The 17,879-nt window shown below is 42.9% G+C and overlaps 2 protein-coding genes across 2 annotated transcripts in view; one reads left to right on the forward strand and one right to left on the reverse strand.

The window, feature by feature from the left end:
• Positions 1 to 10,610, forward strand: part of MAMDC4 (MAM domain containing 4) — a 35,573-nt gene extending 24,963 nt beyond the window's left edge. Inside the window, exons 21-30 of the mRNA XM_075186308.1 lie at positions 132 to 351; positions 430 to 567; positions 1,233 to 1,366; positions 2,601 to 2,691; positions 3,716 to 3,865; positions 4,554 to 4,688; positions 5,830 to 5,957; positions 6,741 to 6,852; positions 7,020 to 7,195; positions 10,368 to 10,610. Coding sequence (XP_075042409.1) covers positions 132 to 351; positions 430 to 567; positions 1,233 to 1,366; positions 2,601 to 2,691; positions 3,716 to 3,865; positions 4,554 to 4,688; positions 5,830 to 5,957; positions 6,741 to 6,852; positions 7,020 to 7,195; positions 10,368 to 10,403 — 1,320 coding nt within the window. The 3' untranslated portion in view covers positions 10,404 to 10,610. The remainder of the gene's footprint in view (positions 1 to 131; positions 352 to 429; positions 568 to 1,232; positions 1,367 to 2,600; positions 2,692 to 3,715; positions 3,866 to 4,553; positions 4,689 to 5,829; positions 5,958 to 6,740; positions 6,853 to 7,019; positions 7,196 to 10,367) is intronic.
• An 836-nt stretch (positions 10,611 to 11,446) lies between these two features.
• EDF1 (endothelial differentiation related factor 1) lies at positions 11,447 to 17,786 on the reverse strand. The gene is made up of 5 exons (XM_075185378.1): positions 17,632 to 17,786; positions 15,278 to 15,329; positions 14,593 to 14,753; positions 13,829 to 13,922; positions 11,447 to 11,926 (listed from the first exon to the last, which is right to left on the reverse strand). The coding sequence occupies exons 1-5, from the start codon at positions 17,707 to 17,709 to the stop codon at positions 11,865 to 11,867; spliced, it is 447 nt and encodes a 148-aa protein (XP_075041479.1). The 5' UTR covers positions 17,710 to 17,786; the 3' UTR covers positions 11,447 to 11,864.
• Between the last annotated feature and the right edge of the window lie 93 nt (positions 17,787 to 17,879).

Genomic DNA, 17,879 nt, shown 5'->3' on the forward strand with positions numbered 1-17,879 from the left:
ATAGTAAGTTATCTCCTTAAGAGCCAGATATAAACATTATAATTCATTGCAAATAATAAGCACAGCCCTGAGCTGTGAAACCTTTGATCTGATGGTTCATAATAACATCTATCTCGTTGCCCGTGTTCCAGCTGGTCTTTGATGCAGTGCGTGATGGTTCTGTGGGGAACATTGCTATTGATGACGTTACTATTATGCCCGGACCCTGCGCTCCCCCCACACGTTGCTCTTTTGAGGCTGGTACATGTGGCTTCTCCTCTGAGGGCAAATACAAATGGACATTACATCAGAACATTCACTTCAACCACCAGACGGGACCTTCCCATGATCACACACTGCAGAGTTTCACAGGTACGTCTCTGAGGGCCGCTTGTTGACCATCCCCGGACTTCGTGTATGGTAACTACTGTGTCTCTTCACACCCCTCAGGACATTACATGGTGATAAATACAAGTGCTACCTACCTGCCCCGCAAGGAGTCTGCTCTACTAACATCAAGTGGGTACAGTGCCCAGCCGGATGAGGGGTGCCTGAACTTCTGGTACCAAATGGGGGGTGCTGAGCCAGGTGAGTGACACAGAACAAATCGCACCTCCTCAGATCAGTTATTATTATCATGTTTTGATAGCACTTGAAATACAGTTATCATGAAATCGAAAAGCTTTAATAAAAAATTACAGCAAATTTGTATTTTGTTTTTCAAATTTTGTCATTGTTCAGCGTCACAAATGGAAACTCAGACTCCTCTATAAACTCTATAACTGTCTTCATCATTCTAATGAGGCAGCTGCTGGCGTCGGGTGTCATAGCGCCTACAACTGCGTAGTTAGAATTACAAAGTCATTGTGCGCCCGCCATAGGAAATGAAATAATGGCCAGATTAAAAAAAATATTATTTTGCTGTAATCTGTTACTTGCTTATGCCAGAAAGAAGTGAAATATAATGGATATCGCTACGGTGTCCTGTATCAAACCAGAAACTATGCAGCACTTTTCTTAAATATGGATCAAATCAAGTAACTTTTATATACAACAACAGAATATTAGCTGTTACTTCATATGGTGAAACACTGATAAGTAGACCGTTGTATCTTGTAATTTGGTAAAAAAAAAATTCTCCCTTTCAATTTGTTACTGAGAGATTTTTTTAATTACTATTTTCAGTCTTTTAGATCAAAATTGTTCTTTGTGGTGAAATGTTGCTAAGCAACCGGTGGTACTCTCATTGGCAGGAACGCTGGTCGTGTATGTCGTGGAGGATAACGGAAATAAGAAAGTAAAGAGAGAGCTCCTCAGGATCAGTAATGCTAAACGAGAGAGCTGGCACCAGGGGAATGTGGGTCTGCAGTCTGAGAGACAGTGGGAGGTAATACCCATTCCATGTATGAAAAAACATTTCCAGAAAACGCACATATCTTACACAAGACACCGCAAAAACCTTAATTCATGCACTCATCATCTCCCGCATCGACTATTGCAATTCCCTCCTTACTGGTCTTCCCAAAATCAGACTCGAGCCCCTACTGTCTATTTTGCACGCAGCAGCTAGATTGATTTTCTTTGCAAACCATTCTGCCTCTGCTGAGCCGCTCTGTCAGTCTCTACATTGGCTGCCTGTATTTCAACGAATCCAATATAAAATTCTTCTACTAACATACAAGGCCGTCAACAAAATTGCACCGACATACATCTCCTCACTTGTCTCAAAATATCTCCCAAATTGACACCTCTGTTCTGCACAATATCTGCGTCTCTCTTTCATTCTCATCACATCCTCCCATCCCGGTTATTTGATTTTTTTCAGGCTGCACCCACTTTGTGTAATTTCCATCCTTCGCACAGTAAGACTTTCCTCTAGTCTTCAAACCTTCAAGCGTTCTCTGAAAACCCACCTCTTCAGAAAAGCTTTTAATATTCCTCAACCACCATCTTAATCTCCCTAGATTACCCTATTACCACCCTCTACACAGCTAACACAAGACAACAGCCCTCTGACCAACATAGTTGTGTGACCGAGCATACAGCCCACTAAATACTTTTTTTTACCTTTGCATTCTAGCTGGTCCATTGTGCAATATGATGTAGCACTTCGCTTGTGTATCAAACTCCCATTGTCCCATAGACTGTAAGCTTGTGAGCAGGGCCCTCTTACCTCTCTGTCTGTATGCATTACCCAGTATTGTTTTAATAATGCTTGTTCCCAATTGTAAAGCGCTACGAAATTTGCTGGCGCTATATAAATAAATATTGATGATGATGTATTACCCGCTTGATGTATTCAGGCCATTGACTATATCTGTCCCCACTGCAATTAATGTTTGGAGTTGATACTGCTTTGCTCTTTTGGGAACTGGGAATACATCTATGTTTTTGGGATTGGGGGTCTGGAAGCGTGTTTGGTTCAAGGAGTAAAGATAATGTAGAATAAAGGACGTCTCCTGATTATCAGCTCTTCCTGAGCACATGTAAACAACACAGTCCCTGTTGTGGGGTAAAAGGCCCCGAAGCCACTTGTCAGTAAGCGACCATCACCATAATTATATAGGCTACCACATCTCTCTGAATACTGGGTCCCCTGACCATATCTCTCCTCATTGCAGCTGCAGTTTGAAGCGGTGGGCGCCGGCGGAGACCACACCTACATCGCTGTGGATGATATTCATCTCAGACATCACCGTTGTCATGAACCAGGTACTAGGAGACGTCATTAAATCAGTGATGACAAATGGAGGAAAATTCCTCACGGCTAGAATGAGAACCTGCAGATATGCAGGAAAGAGGGGAAGTATTCTTGTGGAGCATGATCAAGTGACTTCTTTATTTTACAAATGCAGACACGTAAAAAATGCGATTCTGGCCAGAATAATATCACAATCACACTATGTTATGTAACAAATATTGAGGATGTACCAAAACAGCCTAGGCTGACAATGGGGCGCAGGGATGACACAGAAATCAGTCCAAAGGGCTGATGTGCAAGTCAGAAGGCAGAAAACAATTCCTGAGCGAGTGGTTTCAATTCAGTACAGGAGCTGCCATTCAAGCCCACTTGTAGAACAGATAGAAAGGTCTAGAATGACGGTTCGTCAACAAGGTCCCTGATAAAGTATAAGAAAAGTCAAATCCAAAACGATATTGTAATAACGAAATGCCAGGAGAAAGTGGTATAAAACGTGAAAAAAAATTATAAATCCCCCCCCTTTATTTTAGGGGGGGGCGATTTTGCATAATCACACCCCTCCTTTACTCTAATTGGCTGGTCCACGTTTAGCCCACCCCTACGTGCGCGCTTGGCTTTGCCCCCTCCTGTTTTAATCGGCAACTGGGACCTATTTTAAAGGTAGGCTTTCTGCTGTTTGGGGGGACGGGGGCAAATGCCCCGGTCGCCAAACCTCCCCCCCCCACCTGGATCCGCCACTGCTCAGAGCATATCAGAAATATTAAAAAACAATTTAACACACAGCGTTGCAGAACATTACTCTATTTACCATAATCACCACCCCACAGCCCTCAAGTTTATGGGTATTAAAAAGGTTTTCAGATATTGGAGGGGAGGGAATTATATTAAAAGCATATCTAGGGAAGAGGCGAGGTGGTTCTATGATTTACATACTCTCCACCCCAAAGGCCTGAACTTAGACTTCGATCTTGCTGGGTGCAGTAGTGCTGCTCTACCAGGCATTGATAATTAAGTTTACACATTTTTCTTCCACAGTGTCGTGTGACTTTGAATGGGGGTCTTGCGCTTGGACTAATGTTCGGATCCCCCTCATGGACACCTATGACTGGGATTGGACGAATGGAGCAGCCCTAAACAGACCCAGCTTAGCCCCAAACAAGGATCACAGCCTGGGTACCTCAGAAGGTCAGACACTTTGACCTCACACTCTCCGAAACAACTTGTAGTCCGCATTATAACTTCACTTGTCACCTATTTAACTCACCACTAACATTGGTAGCGATCAAGGCTTCACCAATAACAACACAGCTTAAAACAGCCTCTTAAATACCTTTATAGTTATCATACAACTAATCCTCATGTATCCAGCATTTATTAAGCATCTACACATTGTATATCTTTGACACACGTCCCTCAAGCCTGCCCCTAAAAAGTTGTGCGACCGAAATCCCGACTTGTGCATTTTCAAATTCACTTGACTGTGGTGAGCTGGATTCCCTGACAGACGTGTTAAATCAGCTTTAGTATGTACTTTATTTCCACCACTTAAAATAATCATTATTATTCACTTATAAAACAATAAGAAGTTCTGATACTTCGGGTCCTCTGCATGTCTTGATTTGTCTGTATATTTGTGCGAGCGCTGTACTGTTTATTCCTAAATTATTTTGTGCTGCGGAAGATGTTGTTGCTTTTAGGCTTTAGGTCTGGTGAGTAGGTGGGTAATATGGTGAAGGTGGTATTAGAACAAGATTTATTTTGTAGAGTTTAATCCTAAAGTTTCATTGTGATAATGATCGATACCCCAGGTAACTGTTATACAACTGGCGTGTAATGAAGGGTAACTGAATGGATCTAACTGCCCCCCCTGCAGGACATTATGCCTTTGTGGACACTGGTGCATTGCACGCAGAAGGGACGTCTGCCTGGGTCATCAGTGAGCACCTACCAGCGACTGCCGGGTCCTGCTTTAGCTTCTGGTACCGAACGGACTCCCCAGATCATTACCGTGAGTGGTGGGATGAGACCAAGCACTATATGTTTGCATGGTTAAAGAGTGGTCATTTTCTACATATAGTGGAAGCAGCCATTTTGTACGCAGCCTATCCCTTCACTCGGAACCAGTGGCATCACTGAGACCACAGCCTATCCCTTCACTCGGAACCAGTGACATCACTGAGACCGCAGCCTATCCCTTCACTAGGAACCAGTGACATCACTGAGAATGCAGCCTATCCCTTCACTCGGAACCAGTGACATCACTGAGAGTGCAGCCTATCCCTTCACTCGGAACCAGTGACATCACTGAAACCGCAGCCTATCCCTTCACTCGGAACCAGTGACATCACTGAGACCGCAGCCTATCCCTTCACTAGGAAACAGTGACATCACTGAGACCGCAGCCTATCCCTTCACTAGGAAACAGTGACATCACTGAGAGTGCAGCCTATACATTCACTAGCAGCCAGTGACATCACTGAGAATGCAGCCTATCCCTTCACTCGGAACCAGTGACATCACTGAGAGTGCAGCCTATCCCTTCACTCGGAACCAGTGACATCACTGAGACCACAGCCTATCCCTTCACTAGGAACCAGTGACATCACTGAGACCGCAGCCTATCTCTTCACTAGGAGCCAGCGAGGCACTTTGGGTGTATTTGTCAAAAAGGAGAGAGAGAGAGTTTTGCCTCTCCGTTTACATTTCTCCTCTATCCTGTTGGATACTTGCATAGACATCACTTGTCTCTATTGAAGGCAGTACAGCATTTTTATGCATGTTACTTACTTAAATGGCACAATAGCCACATCCGTGTGGGAGCCCTTGCTTTCACTATCCTTGGTGTACCTTATTTATCCATATTTTGTCCACTACCTGTATCTTTTCTATAGGAGACATAGGGGTAGAATTATCAAACCTTTGAAAAAAGTAACGGTGGCGATGTTGCCCATAGCAACCACTCAGATTCTACCCATCAATTTCTAGAATGTACAAGATAAATGACAGATAGAATCTGATTGGTTACTATAGGCAACACCTCCACTTTTCCTTTTTAGAAAGTTTGATAAATCTACCCCCTAATATATTATCCCGGTACACTGAATATTCCTCAGGCTCTATGTATACTGTTCATTCTCTATCCTATCCAGATTTGGGGGAGCTGGTCCTGTTTTTGAGTAGTGCGAAGGGGCTGCTGCTGGTGTGGTCATTACACGGATTCCATAGCAATGATTGGCAAGAACAGCAGCTACAGCTCAACAGCACCGAGGAGTTTCAGGTAATGTGACCCCTATAGGGGAAGGTTCAGCAGCCTAGGGCTGGGGTCTAGTGTGAGCTGACTATATACAGCATAGCAATCAATGAGACAGAGCCTTAAAGATGTCTAGAACAAAAATGATCCAGTCTCTGTTAAATGTCTACACCATTCTGCATCCACTTACATTGCAGAGATACAAATATAGGACTACAATGTCTCTGCCTAGTGGAGGCAGCCATGTTGTGGTCTGAAGTAATATTTATGTGAATGTAGCCTATGAGTTTTATAAGAACGAACTAAGCAGCTGCTAAATGTCTCCGGAACGTCCATGAGACACTTTGCGGTGGAGATTTCCACCATAATATAAAGCAGCAGCACGGTGGTTCAGTGGTTAGCACCTCTGCCTCACAGCGTTGGGGTCATGAGTTCAATTTCTGACCATGGCCTTATCTGTGAGGAGTTTGTATGTTCTCCCCGTGTTTGCGTGGGTTTCCTCCGGGTGCTCCGGTTTCCTCCCACACTCCAAAAACATACTGGTAGGTTAATTGGTTGCTAATAAATTGACCTTAGGCTCTCTAGGTCTGTGTGAGTATGTTAGCAAATTTAGACTGTAAGCTCCTATGGGGCAGGGACTGATGTGAGTGAGTTCTCTGTACAGCGCTGCGGAATTAGTGGCGCTATATAAATAGCTGCTGCTGATGATAATTGCTGGCAATTGAATCTCCCCCAAAAAGCTATTTTAATAAATACAGTTGAAAATCTGCTTGCTTGCAGCTACCCTCATGTACCGTTGTTCTGTTACAGATAATATTTCAGGCAATGAAGGGTTCACGCCCACACTCCTCCATCGTCGCAGTGGACGACCTGAAGTACACTCCTGACACACTATGTAATGCAGTACAAGAAAACAAGAAAGGTAACAAATAATCTGTCAAATAGCAGTCTAGCTGGAGCAGTACGTGCTACAAAGTGCGCTCGTTACCGACACACAGTGGAGGTTTCAATTATATATAATTAAAAAAAAAAAAAAAAAGGGAACTTTTAAATGTCTGTATATGAAAATATCAACCCTTGTTCCACCAGGTACAGACAAGAAGGGAACAGTCTGGGCGGTGATCATCGGTGTGATCATCGTCTTGCTCTGCGCATTGTTAGGCTATCTCCTGTACCGGAAACGCAAAAGAAACCTGGCACGCGCTCCACCGCTGCCCGGACGATCAAACCGGAGGACAGGTTTGGATAATGCGGTGTTTGAAGAGGTAATTTAATTCTGCAGCAAGCAGGGGGGCTCTTAAAATTAGCAGGACTTGGTGTAAAAAGGAGTTCTTGAGCGCCATTAAAGGGCTGGCCTCAATGACGTGTGTAGCACAAGCATTACATGAAAGTCTGAAATGGAAACCATTGTTTGCCAACTCCAATGATGCTGGTGTTTGGGAACATTGTGGCAGCATTGTAGTTTTTACAAATGCAACTTGCTCCCTTCACAGCAAGTGAACATATTGGCGAAGTCTCGTTGACCACCGGCCTCCCGGAATAGAGTACAAGAGCAGTTAACTATATGTGAAATGCGTCTGTAGTTTAAATGTTGTTTTTTTTGACAATGCCAATGTGTAGAATGCATAAAAGATGTGTATTGTGCGACATCACAGAGCTGTATATAATGTCACAGGACAGCAGGAGCCAGCATATAGCATCTCAGAGCAGCGTTACCTGTCAGGAAGCACTGAATTTCTAAAGAGCCAAAAATGAACTGTCCACAGGCTGAAACAGGGTGGGACAATGACAAATAATGCATTAAAGGGGGTATTCCTCCTTCATTTACTGGCTTGTACAGACTCTTCTGGAGCATTACATAAGTACATTACAGAGTCAATGTTTAGCTCTTTAGTTACAGTGTGTTTAGTTGTGTACTACTACCAGCTGGAAGACTTGTGCTCCCTGCACTGCAGCCAAATGCAACGAGCAGCAGAGCTGTGTTATATCTCAGGGCAACAAAAACAAACCCTGCAGCTGGATAATATAAAACCATAACTGAAAAAGTTCAGTAAGAACCCAGGAGAAAAAACCAACATCATGCATTTAATAGAAGTTGCAGGAGAGCAGACAAACCAATAAATTAAAGTCATCTGAAGGCAGAAAACACTTTCAATAAATAGTTGCTCACCGCCAGCCGCTAAAAACCCCCCAAACATTGTGATATCTACCAATGGTAAATAGACCCCTAAGTCTGGAGATTAATTTACTTTTGATTCCCTGGGTCCCTTAACACTCTCCAACCTCTTGTATAATGCATAGAATGCCCTTCCCAGAACCAATTTGGGTTGAGTAAAATCAGTGCATTCTTGCCCAATCGCCAAACGCGTGAAACACAAAAACATGGTCTTGTCATACTTGGGGGTGGGATAAAGGAAGGAATGTTTTTTCCTCTTCATTTATTATAACATCTAAATAATGTCTTGTGTAAGCTCCCATAGTAAGGAGAAAGTACAGCACACTAGTATCATTAGAATTCAGTGCCATCTGGACTTAATAACTGCTATTAGATCCAGGTAACACTGGATCTCACAATTTTAGTAACATGTGAGATGCGATCTGGAATTCCACCATACAGGGAATACCCGTTCCTTGTCTCATGATGTCACTAGGATACCTAACATTCTTCAGCTATTTATACTACAAGTTTTTCATTAAATTATTGTGCCAATCAAACGATAAACAACCATTTAAGATATGACATTAGTGTCTACACTCCCCTGATAATGTTTTATCATCCCAAACCACATTGAATTGTTTGACTTTATAAACTTCCTAAAAATCACTATCGACGATGGACCGATGTCAGGCAAATGTAGTAGTGTGTACGCACTGCCATCCAGCAGCGTAGACAGATAGCTATAGAGTGTAGTCACAGTCTTATCAGCAGATGAAGATCACAGATCTGGCAGTAAATTGCGTAGGTGTGTACGCATGAATCTGGACTTTTAGTCGTTGGTGGAATTGTAATAGAAACTGCATCTAAAGTAATTTTCCCGCAGTGTGTACCCAGCTTAATTCAAGACAAGTCTCTCCTCATTGGCCCCCTCCGAGGACGAGGTTGCTATGTTGAAAGGCTTAAGGATAAATATTGCACTTACCCAACATCAGATTAACTTATCTGTTGCTAAAGGCTGCATTTGTTTGTGTGTGTGTGTGTCAATAACGATAAGGCCTTTTAACCAGAATGTTCCTCCACTGCTGAATCACACTACAGGTCTGAGGAGTTGGATGCACTGAGGCCAGCTTTCAGCTGTCCTTTTCAGAAGTTGATTTTGTCCATCCACATTTAGGTCTATAGCTCCAGGAAATTCCGTAGCACTTTACAAGTAATAAATAGCTAGATACTTGTATATAACAAACTTATAGTTCTGTACTAGGCTATTAAAGTCTAATGCTACCCACAATGATGTTCACTTCCTAAGCTTATTATGCTAAGGACTGTAACAGAGTTTAATAAATTCACATTATTTAAATATAACTTCTACCAGAAATTGCCCATTGAAGTTAACAAACACATTGTTCCTGTGATTAGAACGGCAGGTTGAGAATAATAAATGGTTAAGCAATATGTGGCCGGAGGTACTATTGGGGCCAACAAACATTAGTGATGTCATCAGATAAATATTAGTGATGTCATCAGCGCTGTCTACCTGCAAGGAGAAACTCTGGGTCTTAGAAGACCCAGAACGGTTCTCAGACAGTTCTCCTAGGGGGTAAAATGTATCAAGGGGAGAGTTTTTTGGCAGTTTTGAAAAACCAATCAGATTCTAGCTATCATTTATTTAGTACATTCTACAAAATGACAGCTAGAATCTGATTGGTTGCTATAAGCAACATCTCCACTTTGCTGCAGGAGAAGTGTAATGGACTTGTGTGATTTAGTGTACATATCGCCATCATTTATATAGCGCCACCAATTCTGCAGCGCTTGTCATTCACATCAGTCCCTGCCCCACTGGAGCTTCCAGTCTAAATTCCCTCACACACTAGTGATAATTTCTTCAGAAGCCAATGAACCTACTAGTATGTTTTTAGAGTGTGGGAGGAAACCAGCGCAAACACGGGGAGAACATACAAACATCACACAGATAAGGCATGGTTGGGAATCGATCTCATAACTCTAGCGCTGTGAGGTAGAAGTGCTAACCACTGAGCCACCGTTCTGCCTCTGCAGTGGAGCCAGCTGTTTTCTGGGTCAAGAATGCAGCCTATCAATTCAGTAATGTCACCAGTTCCTGGTGAATGAACAGGCTAAATTATCGATTCAACCCACAAAATTGCTGCATCTACCATGTGTAGAAGACAAGACCACTTTATGAAGGGGGTGACTGAAGGCCAATACACCTATTATACCCATTATCCAGGTTTCCCAACATAACTTATATTTTCTTGCAGAATGAAGACGCTGCGTCCACCATATCTGACCAATGATTGTGGAACAAGGTCAACTTCCAGTAACTTCAATACCAGGGATCCTCTACCGTACATAGGCCACACGGATCATGGTCCGCACTCTCACAATTGTTCTCGACATGAGAAGACAATAAATCAGCATGTTTCCTTTACAGTCTGTAATCCTTCAGAAATAAATTACACACACTTGGGCGTTTTGTGGTACGCGCATGTTTGTTAGAACAATCCTACAATCTCATTGCACTTGCTTTTCTGTAATCTTGTTACTTTTCTGATAGTCCTGGACACCAATATATTGAATATTGGTGGTGATGGTTAGTGAGGCTCAGTGGGTAAGAGGTTATACGAATAAGTTCTATAATTTCGAAAGGGATTATCCAGCACTTTTGGAGTGAATGGTGGAGGTATTTGCTCCATAGAGAAGGGAAGGTCTAGGACTTCGATGTCTGATGTCCAAAAGTGGTCAACCCCTTTAAAACACTGAACAAAGCAAATTCGCAAACATTTTTTAAAAAAAACCTGAAAATGGCTTCAATTTTGAGAACAATCTCCAATGAAAATGTTTGAAAGCGCACCTCAGTATCCTCATTACACAGACACAAAAAGGTGTGCATCCAATTGCCACAAATTTATGGCTGCACAGACCCAGGCATCTCCATTTATTATCATTGGGAAAGTGCATTAAAATCCCATTAACAGCATAACGTATTTCAATATTGAAAAAAATATTATTGCCCAAGCTGGCCTGTCCCCAATACTCCAATGTAAACTCTAAAAATTAAAACCAAAAGGAATACTTCACAGCAAAACACCTGAGTGGAAGCGTTAAAATGGCTATAACAGGTATTCAGTGGTCCATTTACTTCACTATTGTAGTCAAGCACTCAGCCAGGGGAATGAAACCATCAAAAGGAGGAATGACAGCGACAACAGGTCTGATGTAGAGATGTTACTGACTAATTCTAAGTACATTCCTTCACATACATTTTGTCTTTACTGGTTTTTTAAAGGACCCAGACGCACACTGAGTTAGTTGATTGAAAGGTACTCCGGGGGACTCGTTCAGGTGAAGAAGGATAACAATTTTTATTTTACAATTACATACAAGAAATGATGTGAGAACGTATATAAATTTAGGGACTGTTCCTCTGGTTTTCTGCAATAGAATTTAAAAAAAAAAAAAGAAAAAAAAGCAACCCCACTGCACATGGGAAACAACGAAAGGCGAATTAACTAGGCCTCAAATTCACCGGCCATAAATTATAATCTGCCGGTCCTGGCAGAAACTTTGCGGTTCATGTTTTAGATATGGAAGAAATGTGCTAATTATTATTTTTTGGACAGATTGTGTACAGTCTCTCCCATCTAGTACAGTCCAAAACCCCCCAAGTATTCAGGATTGGCAATATGGAGTCCCAGTCCGCTGGTAAGACAGACTGGCGAGATCAGCTGGGGTTCACTGATTTCGAGGCTTTGTTTTCATTTGGCTTTTGGGACGGCTTCGAGGGGTTTTCCAATGTCCCTTCCACGTAACTTCAGACCTGTAAGACAGTTAGCAAGGAGTTGGAGTTATTAGACGTCCAGTTAAAGGAATACTCTGAAGTTGGTTTTTAGAGGATTTATGTCAAACGTTAACTAGTTTATTTGTAGGAAACAGAATGTGCTTTGTGGTAGAATAAACATCCTTCTAATTGGGAGCAGAGGCCATATTTCTCTTTCTTCCTATTTGGGCGACACTGCTACCTTGGGTTATAGTAGGCTGGATGCAGTAGTAGGCACTTGGGGGGGGGGGGGGGGTGATTTAATACAACGCGAGGCGTTTCCAGAACGTCCGTGGAGACACCTTGTGCCGATGTTATGGCAGGAATCACAGCTCATTTTTTCCCCCTCCCACCCATTAGAGGTGCGCAGAAAAAGGAGCGCAGATCCCTACTGTAACTGTGAGCAATGTGCGCAGCCGGACGTCTCCGTGCTCCGCAAATTGAATTTCCCCCTTAATTTGAGGCTTGCACAAACCCAGAAGCTCCTCCCCTTATATAGCCTCTCTCCAGCGGAAACTCCGTTTTAATCTAAGTGTCCATGGAGCAGGCAGCTTATACAGCATGCGGCATCGCTGAAGATCACAGCAGAGCAACAGGTGGCGGATCTCTGCCTGATCACTATATCACGGGGGTTGTGACCAGGACCCCAGGGTGAGGCGAGGGGCATAAGGCGAGAGACAAGGCTGTAATTTCCATTGGAAGAACCACCAAATGGACCAAAAATCAAAAATGAATAGAAGGATTCATGAACACACATAGAATGCAAGGCAGACGTTGATAGCACACGTTATACAGGGGTGACCAGATTCTTTATTACTGTATATCGGGGACAAATTTAAGCTTTGCCGACATACTAAAATCTTGGATAAAACAGGATCTTCTATTAGTAAATAAAGACCAGCGTACATATTACACACACAGAAACCGCTGCTGTATGATAAATAATATCAAAATAGCATGCTGCTGGGTATAAACAGTAGGATAGTAAAGAATTTACATGGTAAGACTGTGGGGACACTATGGGATAACGCTGTGGTCTTAAGGTGCCCACGGGCAGCTTGGACCGATGTGTAATTTGACCAAATGTTTATGACAAAACTTGAGAGATCAGATTAATTGTGCTCTATTAGTGCAAACTAACAATGACTGCACACACATCACAGTCATTGTCCGCCCCGTCTTCATTACCTATCTTTAAACTACCCATCTGCCTACTGAGACCTATTAGACCACAGTTGAGGATAGCGCTTGTTTTGGGTCTATACACAGCCATTTGCTGCAAATTTGAGCTAAAATGACAAAATTAGCCATATGAATGCAACATGTAAACAATTAACACTAAATAGCCTCTCTGGATGTAGCATAAAGTAGTTGTACTTATCACAGGGGAAGGTCGTGTTAGCAGTCTACTAATGATGATTGTTATAAAGGTCATATAATACATACTGGGCCGCCAGATCCGGAGAGAGTGATACACTAAGGCAGTACTTATACGAATGATCAACAACCGAAACGCCATTTACTTTCAAATAAGTTATTACTCCAATTTCTATTCATATTGGAATAATTTGCAGTTTAAATCCCACCTACACAACATTAATCAGCAAGCTAATCCCCAAACATGTAGTTGCTGACAACATATGATGTAATGCCATATTATTCATGGAGATAGACTCTGTACATGTCCAGACAACATTAACACTGGGAAATTGCAGAATATACCATCAAAACTGAAATCTAGTGGTACTAGCAGGCCTCTACAATGGGTGCTCTATGTAACCACATAATTTGGATAAGATGGACCTCATGGAAAGCTATTCAGTGGCTGGGGGGGGGGGGGGGGACAAGAGATCTTGCTCCATATGATCAGATCTTCATGTAATGCACATATCGCAGACTCACCAATTGCTCTCTCGATCTTCCCCATGACTTGGTTACTTGGAATAGCTTTTCCGCTCTCGTAATCTGCAATCACCTGGGGCTTCTCGTTAATTCTCTGTAAAACGAGAGACAAACATTAATGTTTCCCTGAACAGAGCCGATAACTAGGTTCTTCAACAGACAGCACATTCGTATTATAGCCAGAAAAAGGAGAGTAAAATTAGAAACAAAACACAAAGTGTAAGGATTTTTAGAAGAATTATACCCACGTCTATCACAAATTTGGATTTTTCTTTAATTTACATTTTCGGTGTTATACAAAGTCTATGGATGTCAAAATATACTTTTCAAGTGTTCTAAGACGAAACAAAACAAACAAATACCCGTGGCATCAACTGTGGCAGCGGTTTTCATTATATATTTGGAGTATTTTTTATTTTACACAATATTAATGCTATAAAGACAGAGGTAATCTAAACCATGCCCATTCACCTGATAATTGAACATCTTACCTTACATGACTTAAACATTACTTTAAAGTGGTGTATATCAGGGTTGGACAACCTTGGACTCTTCGGGTGCTGTGAAACTACAAGACCCAGCATACCCTGGCAGATAGCTGGCAAAGCATGCTGGGGCTGTTAGTTTCACAACCAGAGAGCCACAGGTTGCAGAGGCCTGGTGTAAATATTTATAGAAAAACTTATAGCTACAAAAAGTTTGTACGAAAAGTCCCTTTTTTGTACAAACGAAACCCCAATGGATGTTTTTGGTAAAGTGCTTACGGTGGCCAAATCCTTCTGTGTTAACCCTTTGCTCTGCCGGCCCTGCTGGATGACTTTCCCCACTTCTAGCGGAACTCTGTCATGATGCAGTTCCTCTGTTTCTCTGTCCAGCTTGGCTGTGTTCTTGGTGATTGTGTGCTGCTTGTTCTGTCCTGCAGACCCTGCGACAAAAGCCAGCAACATGTAGGCATGCTCACGTGACATTTTATTCACACAGAGGGTGGGGTTATAGCAAAGTGGTGTGAATGTAGCAAAAAAGCAACATGCTAGCACTGCACCTCGCTACACAGAAGCTCCTATGTCATAATGTAAACATAGTGGGCCATTTGGCTTTAAACTACAAATAGCAATCAGAACTCCCAAGAAAAGCAAGACTGACACACCCATGGTTTACAAGCCAGGCACTCCTGTCCTTGCACGTAATGGCGAAAGCCTGGAGAGGCTTGAAAGCACAGGCTGCAAAGAAAGTTCATCTATTCAGCTGACAGATGTCTGCTCCAACCAGTCTGGTCATTGCAACCTTTCCAGAGTTACAATATTTGAAGATGCCAACTTTACAGATACTGGAAAATAGCTTCTTACTGAGGAGACCCAGTTTACTTTAACTAAAAATCATCACTTCATTGGCGCTGCAAGCTCTGAACAGGACAAAGGTTCATTTTATTCGGTAATTTTTCAAGCTTACATTTTTTAGAAGTCTCCACATCCTCCCCTCTTCTCTGAGCAGCAACAATTGCCTGTAAGACACAAAGTCACAATCATAAAAAAACAAAACTCCATAAACTGCTCACATCTCTCAATCGTATGTATTAAATAAGTGAGTGAAATTGTCCTGAAAAACAAGTGTTTTCCACCGCAAGATGCAGTGTGTTAAATTGGTAAAACTAAGTATATCTGAAGTCATCTGTTTGGCAGATCATATCATGAAGGCCACACGTGTTTCATAACACACAGGGTGCAAGACTTTTTCCTATAATAAATACTGAGATGAGGACATATTCACTAACAAATGCACAGCAAGTATCAACCTAATAAAGGCAGTTTATATGACCAAACTCAGAATACTGTACTTTGTATTACTGTGATAGGCTCCAGCAGAAGAGAATAAACTGGAAGAAATGTCAGCATTCACCCACATGATACAGGCAGAAGTATGAAACAAACAGACTATCCACCATACTTGTCAGATATCTTAAGTTAGATGACTGCTATTAACCATCCTCTGCAGTGACTGTAGGAGACAATGTATTACACTTAGAAAAAACACATTTTACAAAGCAAATGTGCAACAAAGCCCCTATACACACACACAGGCTACTTCATAAATACAAATAGAAGTCATAGTTTTACACCTGTCGCCCAAACTACTGTCGCCTTTGATCCCATACAAATGAAATCTGTTACAATGTATCCCAGTAATAAGAATCAGATATTCACAGTCCCAATTCAGACCAGTGTCACAATTACAGCCAAACAGTAGACATACAATAAACATGATCGTGGGATCATACAGACTCTTGCAAGATCTGAACAAGCATTGGTAAATTGTGTGATCTGCATGATCATTGCATAGATGTGTGCCCAGCACATATAATAGGAGACAATTATAGCTCATTATCCTGCATTGAGCAGGACCAGACATAACAATCCAGCTGCTGGCAACATACAGCCAGGTTCTCCAAGGCCTGAGAGCAAACAGCTGACACAGCAACTAACCAAACATCTACATCATATATTAGTCTGCAGATGGGCATTAGTACTTTACTATGTCACTGCCAGGACACCTCCCTTCCCAGTCACCTCCCACATGGGAAAGTACAGAACAAAACAACATTCTGCTGGAGTCTGGTGTATTGAATTTACAGTGTAAAATAGCATAATACTGGCATTAATGCTGAATTATCACTTAACTGACTGTTTAAAACACGTGTTACATAGAATCCTCTGAAGAACAACATATCTTTTCTAGAAATCTGCAGATACAATCACAATAAAAGCAAATAGGTCATGTATACTGAATATATATCCCCCTTCAATTACTGTCTGTATATAAGATTCACACTCAAACCTCCTGCTGTTTACTCACAGCTGAACTGTGCAGGACAGCAGCCATACTGTAGGGGTCAAAGGAGGGGGCAATGGTGGCTTGTCAGCTGCTGTGAAACTTTAAAAGTTACTGGCTGGTTGGGCATCATCATCATTTATTTATATAGCACCACTTATTCTGCAGCGCTGTACAGAGAACTCATTCACATCAGTCCCTGCCCCATTGGAGCTTACAGTCTAAATTCCCTAATATAGACACACACACACAGACAGACACACAGACTAGGGTCAATTTTGATAGCAGCCAATTAACCCAACAGTATGTTTTGGAGTGTGGGAGGAAGCCGGAGCACCCGGAGGAAACCCACGCAGACATGGGGAGAACATACAAACTCCACACAGATAAGGCCATGGTTGTGAATCAAACTCATGACCCCAATGCTGTGAGGCAGAAATGCTAACCACTGAGCCACCGTGCTGCCAATGCTGGATCCTGTAGTTCCCCAGCACCTGGGACCTGTAGTTCCCCAGCACCTGGGACCTGTAGTTCCCCAGCACCTGGGACCTGTAGTTCCCCAGCACCTGGGACCTGTAGTTCCCCAGCACCTGGGACCTGTAGTTCCCCAGCACCTGGGACCTGTAGTTCCCCAGCACCTGGGACCTGTAGTTCCCCAGCACCTGGGACCACAGGCTGTCTAGGTTTGTTGTAAGGAAAGTAGAAGAACTAACACTATATAATTCCTTCCAGGGTACAGTTTGAGCCTACAGACACCCATGAACACGAGAGAGGATACATACACGCACACATGATACATACATGATACACACATTACATACATGTGATGACTGACCACCTGAGATGAAGCCCCTCCCCTCACACACGTGTCTGAGGGGTCTCCTCCGGGCAGGTTGGATGTTACCCCCCTGCTGGTGACTCTCTCACGCTCAGAGGCCCGGGCCTACCAGCAGCGCCTCCTGCCGGACAGACGTTACCTGCTTGGACTTGGCCTGCGCGGCGGTCGGGCCCTTCTTCCTCAGCACGGTCACGGTGTCCCAGTCACTCTCCGCCATGTCTCCGCTTCCTCTCCAGACGCTTCACTAAGTCCGAACCCCACAGACCCGATGCAAACTCTGCAGCCCCGCCCCCTCGACGCCCTCATTGCTTAGCGACACCCATCAATCACCCAGCACCGGACGCCGATTGGCCAGGGGTCTTCCGTCACCCTGATTGGCTGTGTCCT

This window comes from Mixophyes fleayi, chromosome 9 (genome assembly GCF_038048845.1).
Source record: "Mixophyes fleayi isolate aMixFle1 chromosome 9, aMixFle1.hap1, whole genome shotgun sequence".
Classification (NCBI taxonomy): domain Eukaryota; kingdom Metazoa; phylum Chordata; class Amphibia; order Anura; family Limnodynastidae; genus Mixophyes; species Mixophyes fleayi.

Excerpts from the sequence above, each read along its gene's own strand:
- EDF1 (XM_075185378.1), bottom strand. The coding sequence starts at position 17,709 with ATGGCGGAGAGTGACTGGGACACCGTGACCGTGCTGAGGAAGAAGGGC. Across the intron at positions 14,754-15,277 it reads TGTGGAGACTTCTAAAAAAT|GGTCTGCAGGACAGAACAAG; the intron begins GTAAGCTTGAAA and ends CTTTTGTCGCAG. Across the intron at positions 11,927-13,828 it reads GAAGATCGAGAGAGCAATTG|GTCTGAAGTTACGTGGAAGG; the intron begins GTGAGTCTGCGA and ends ACTGTCTTACAG.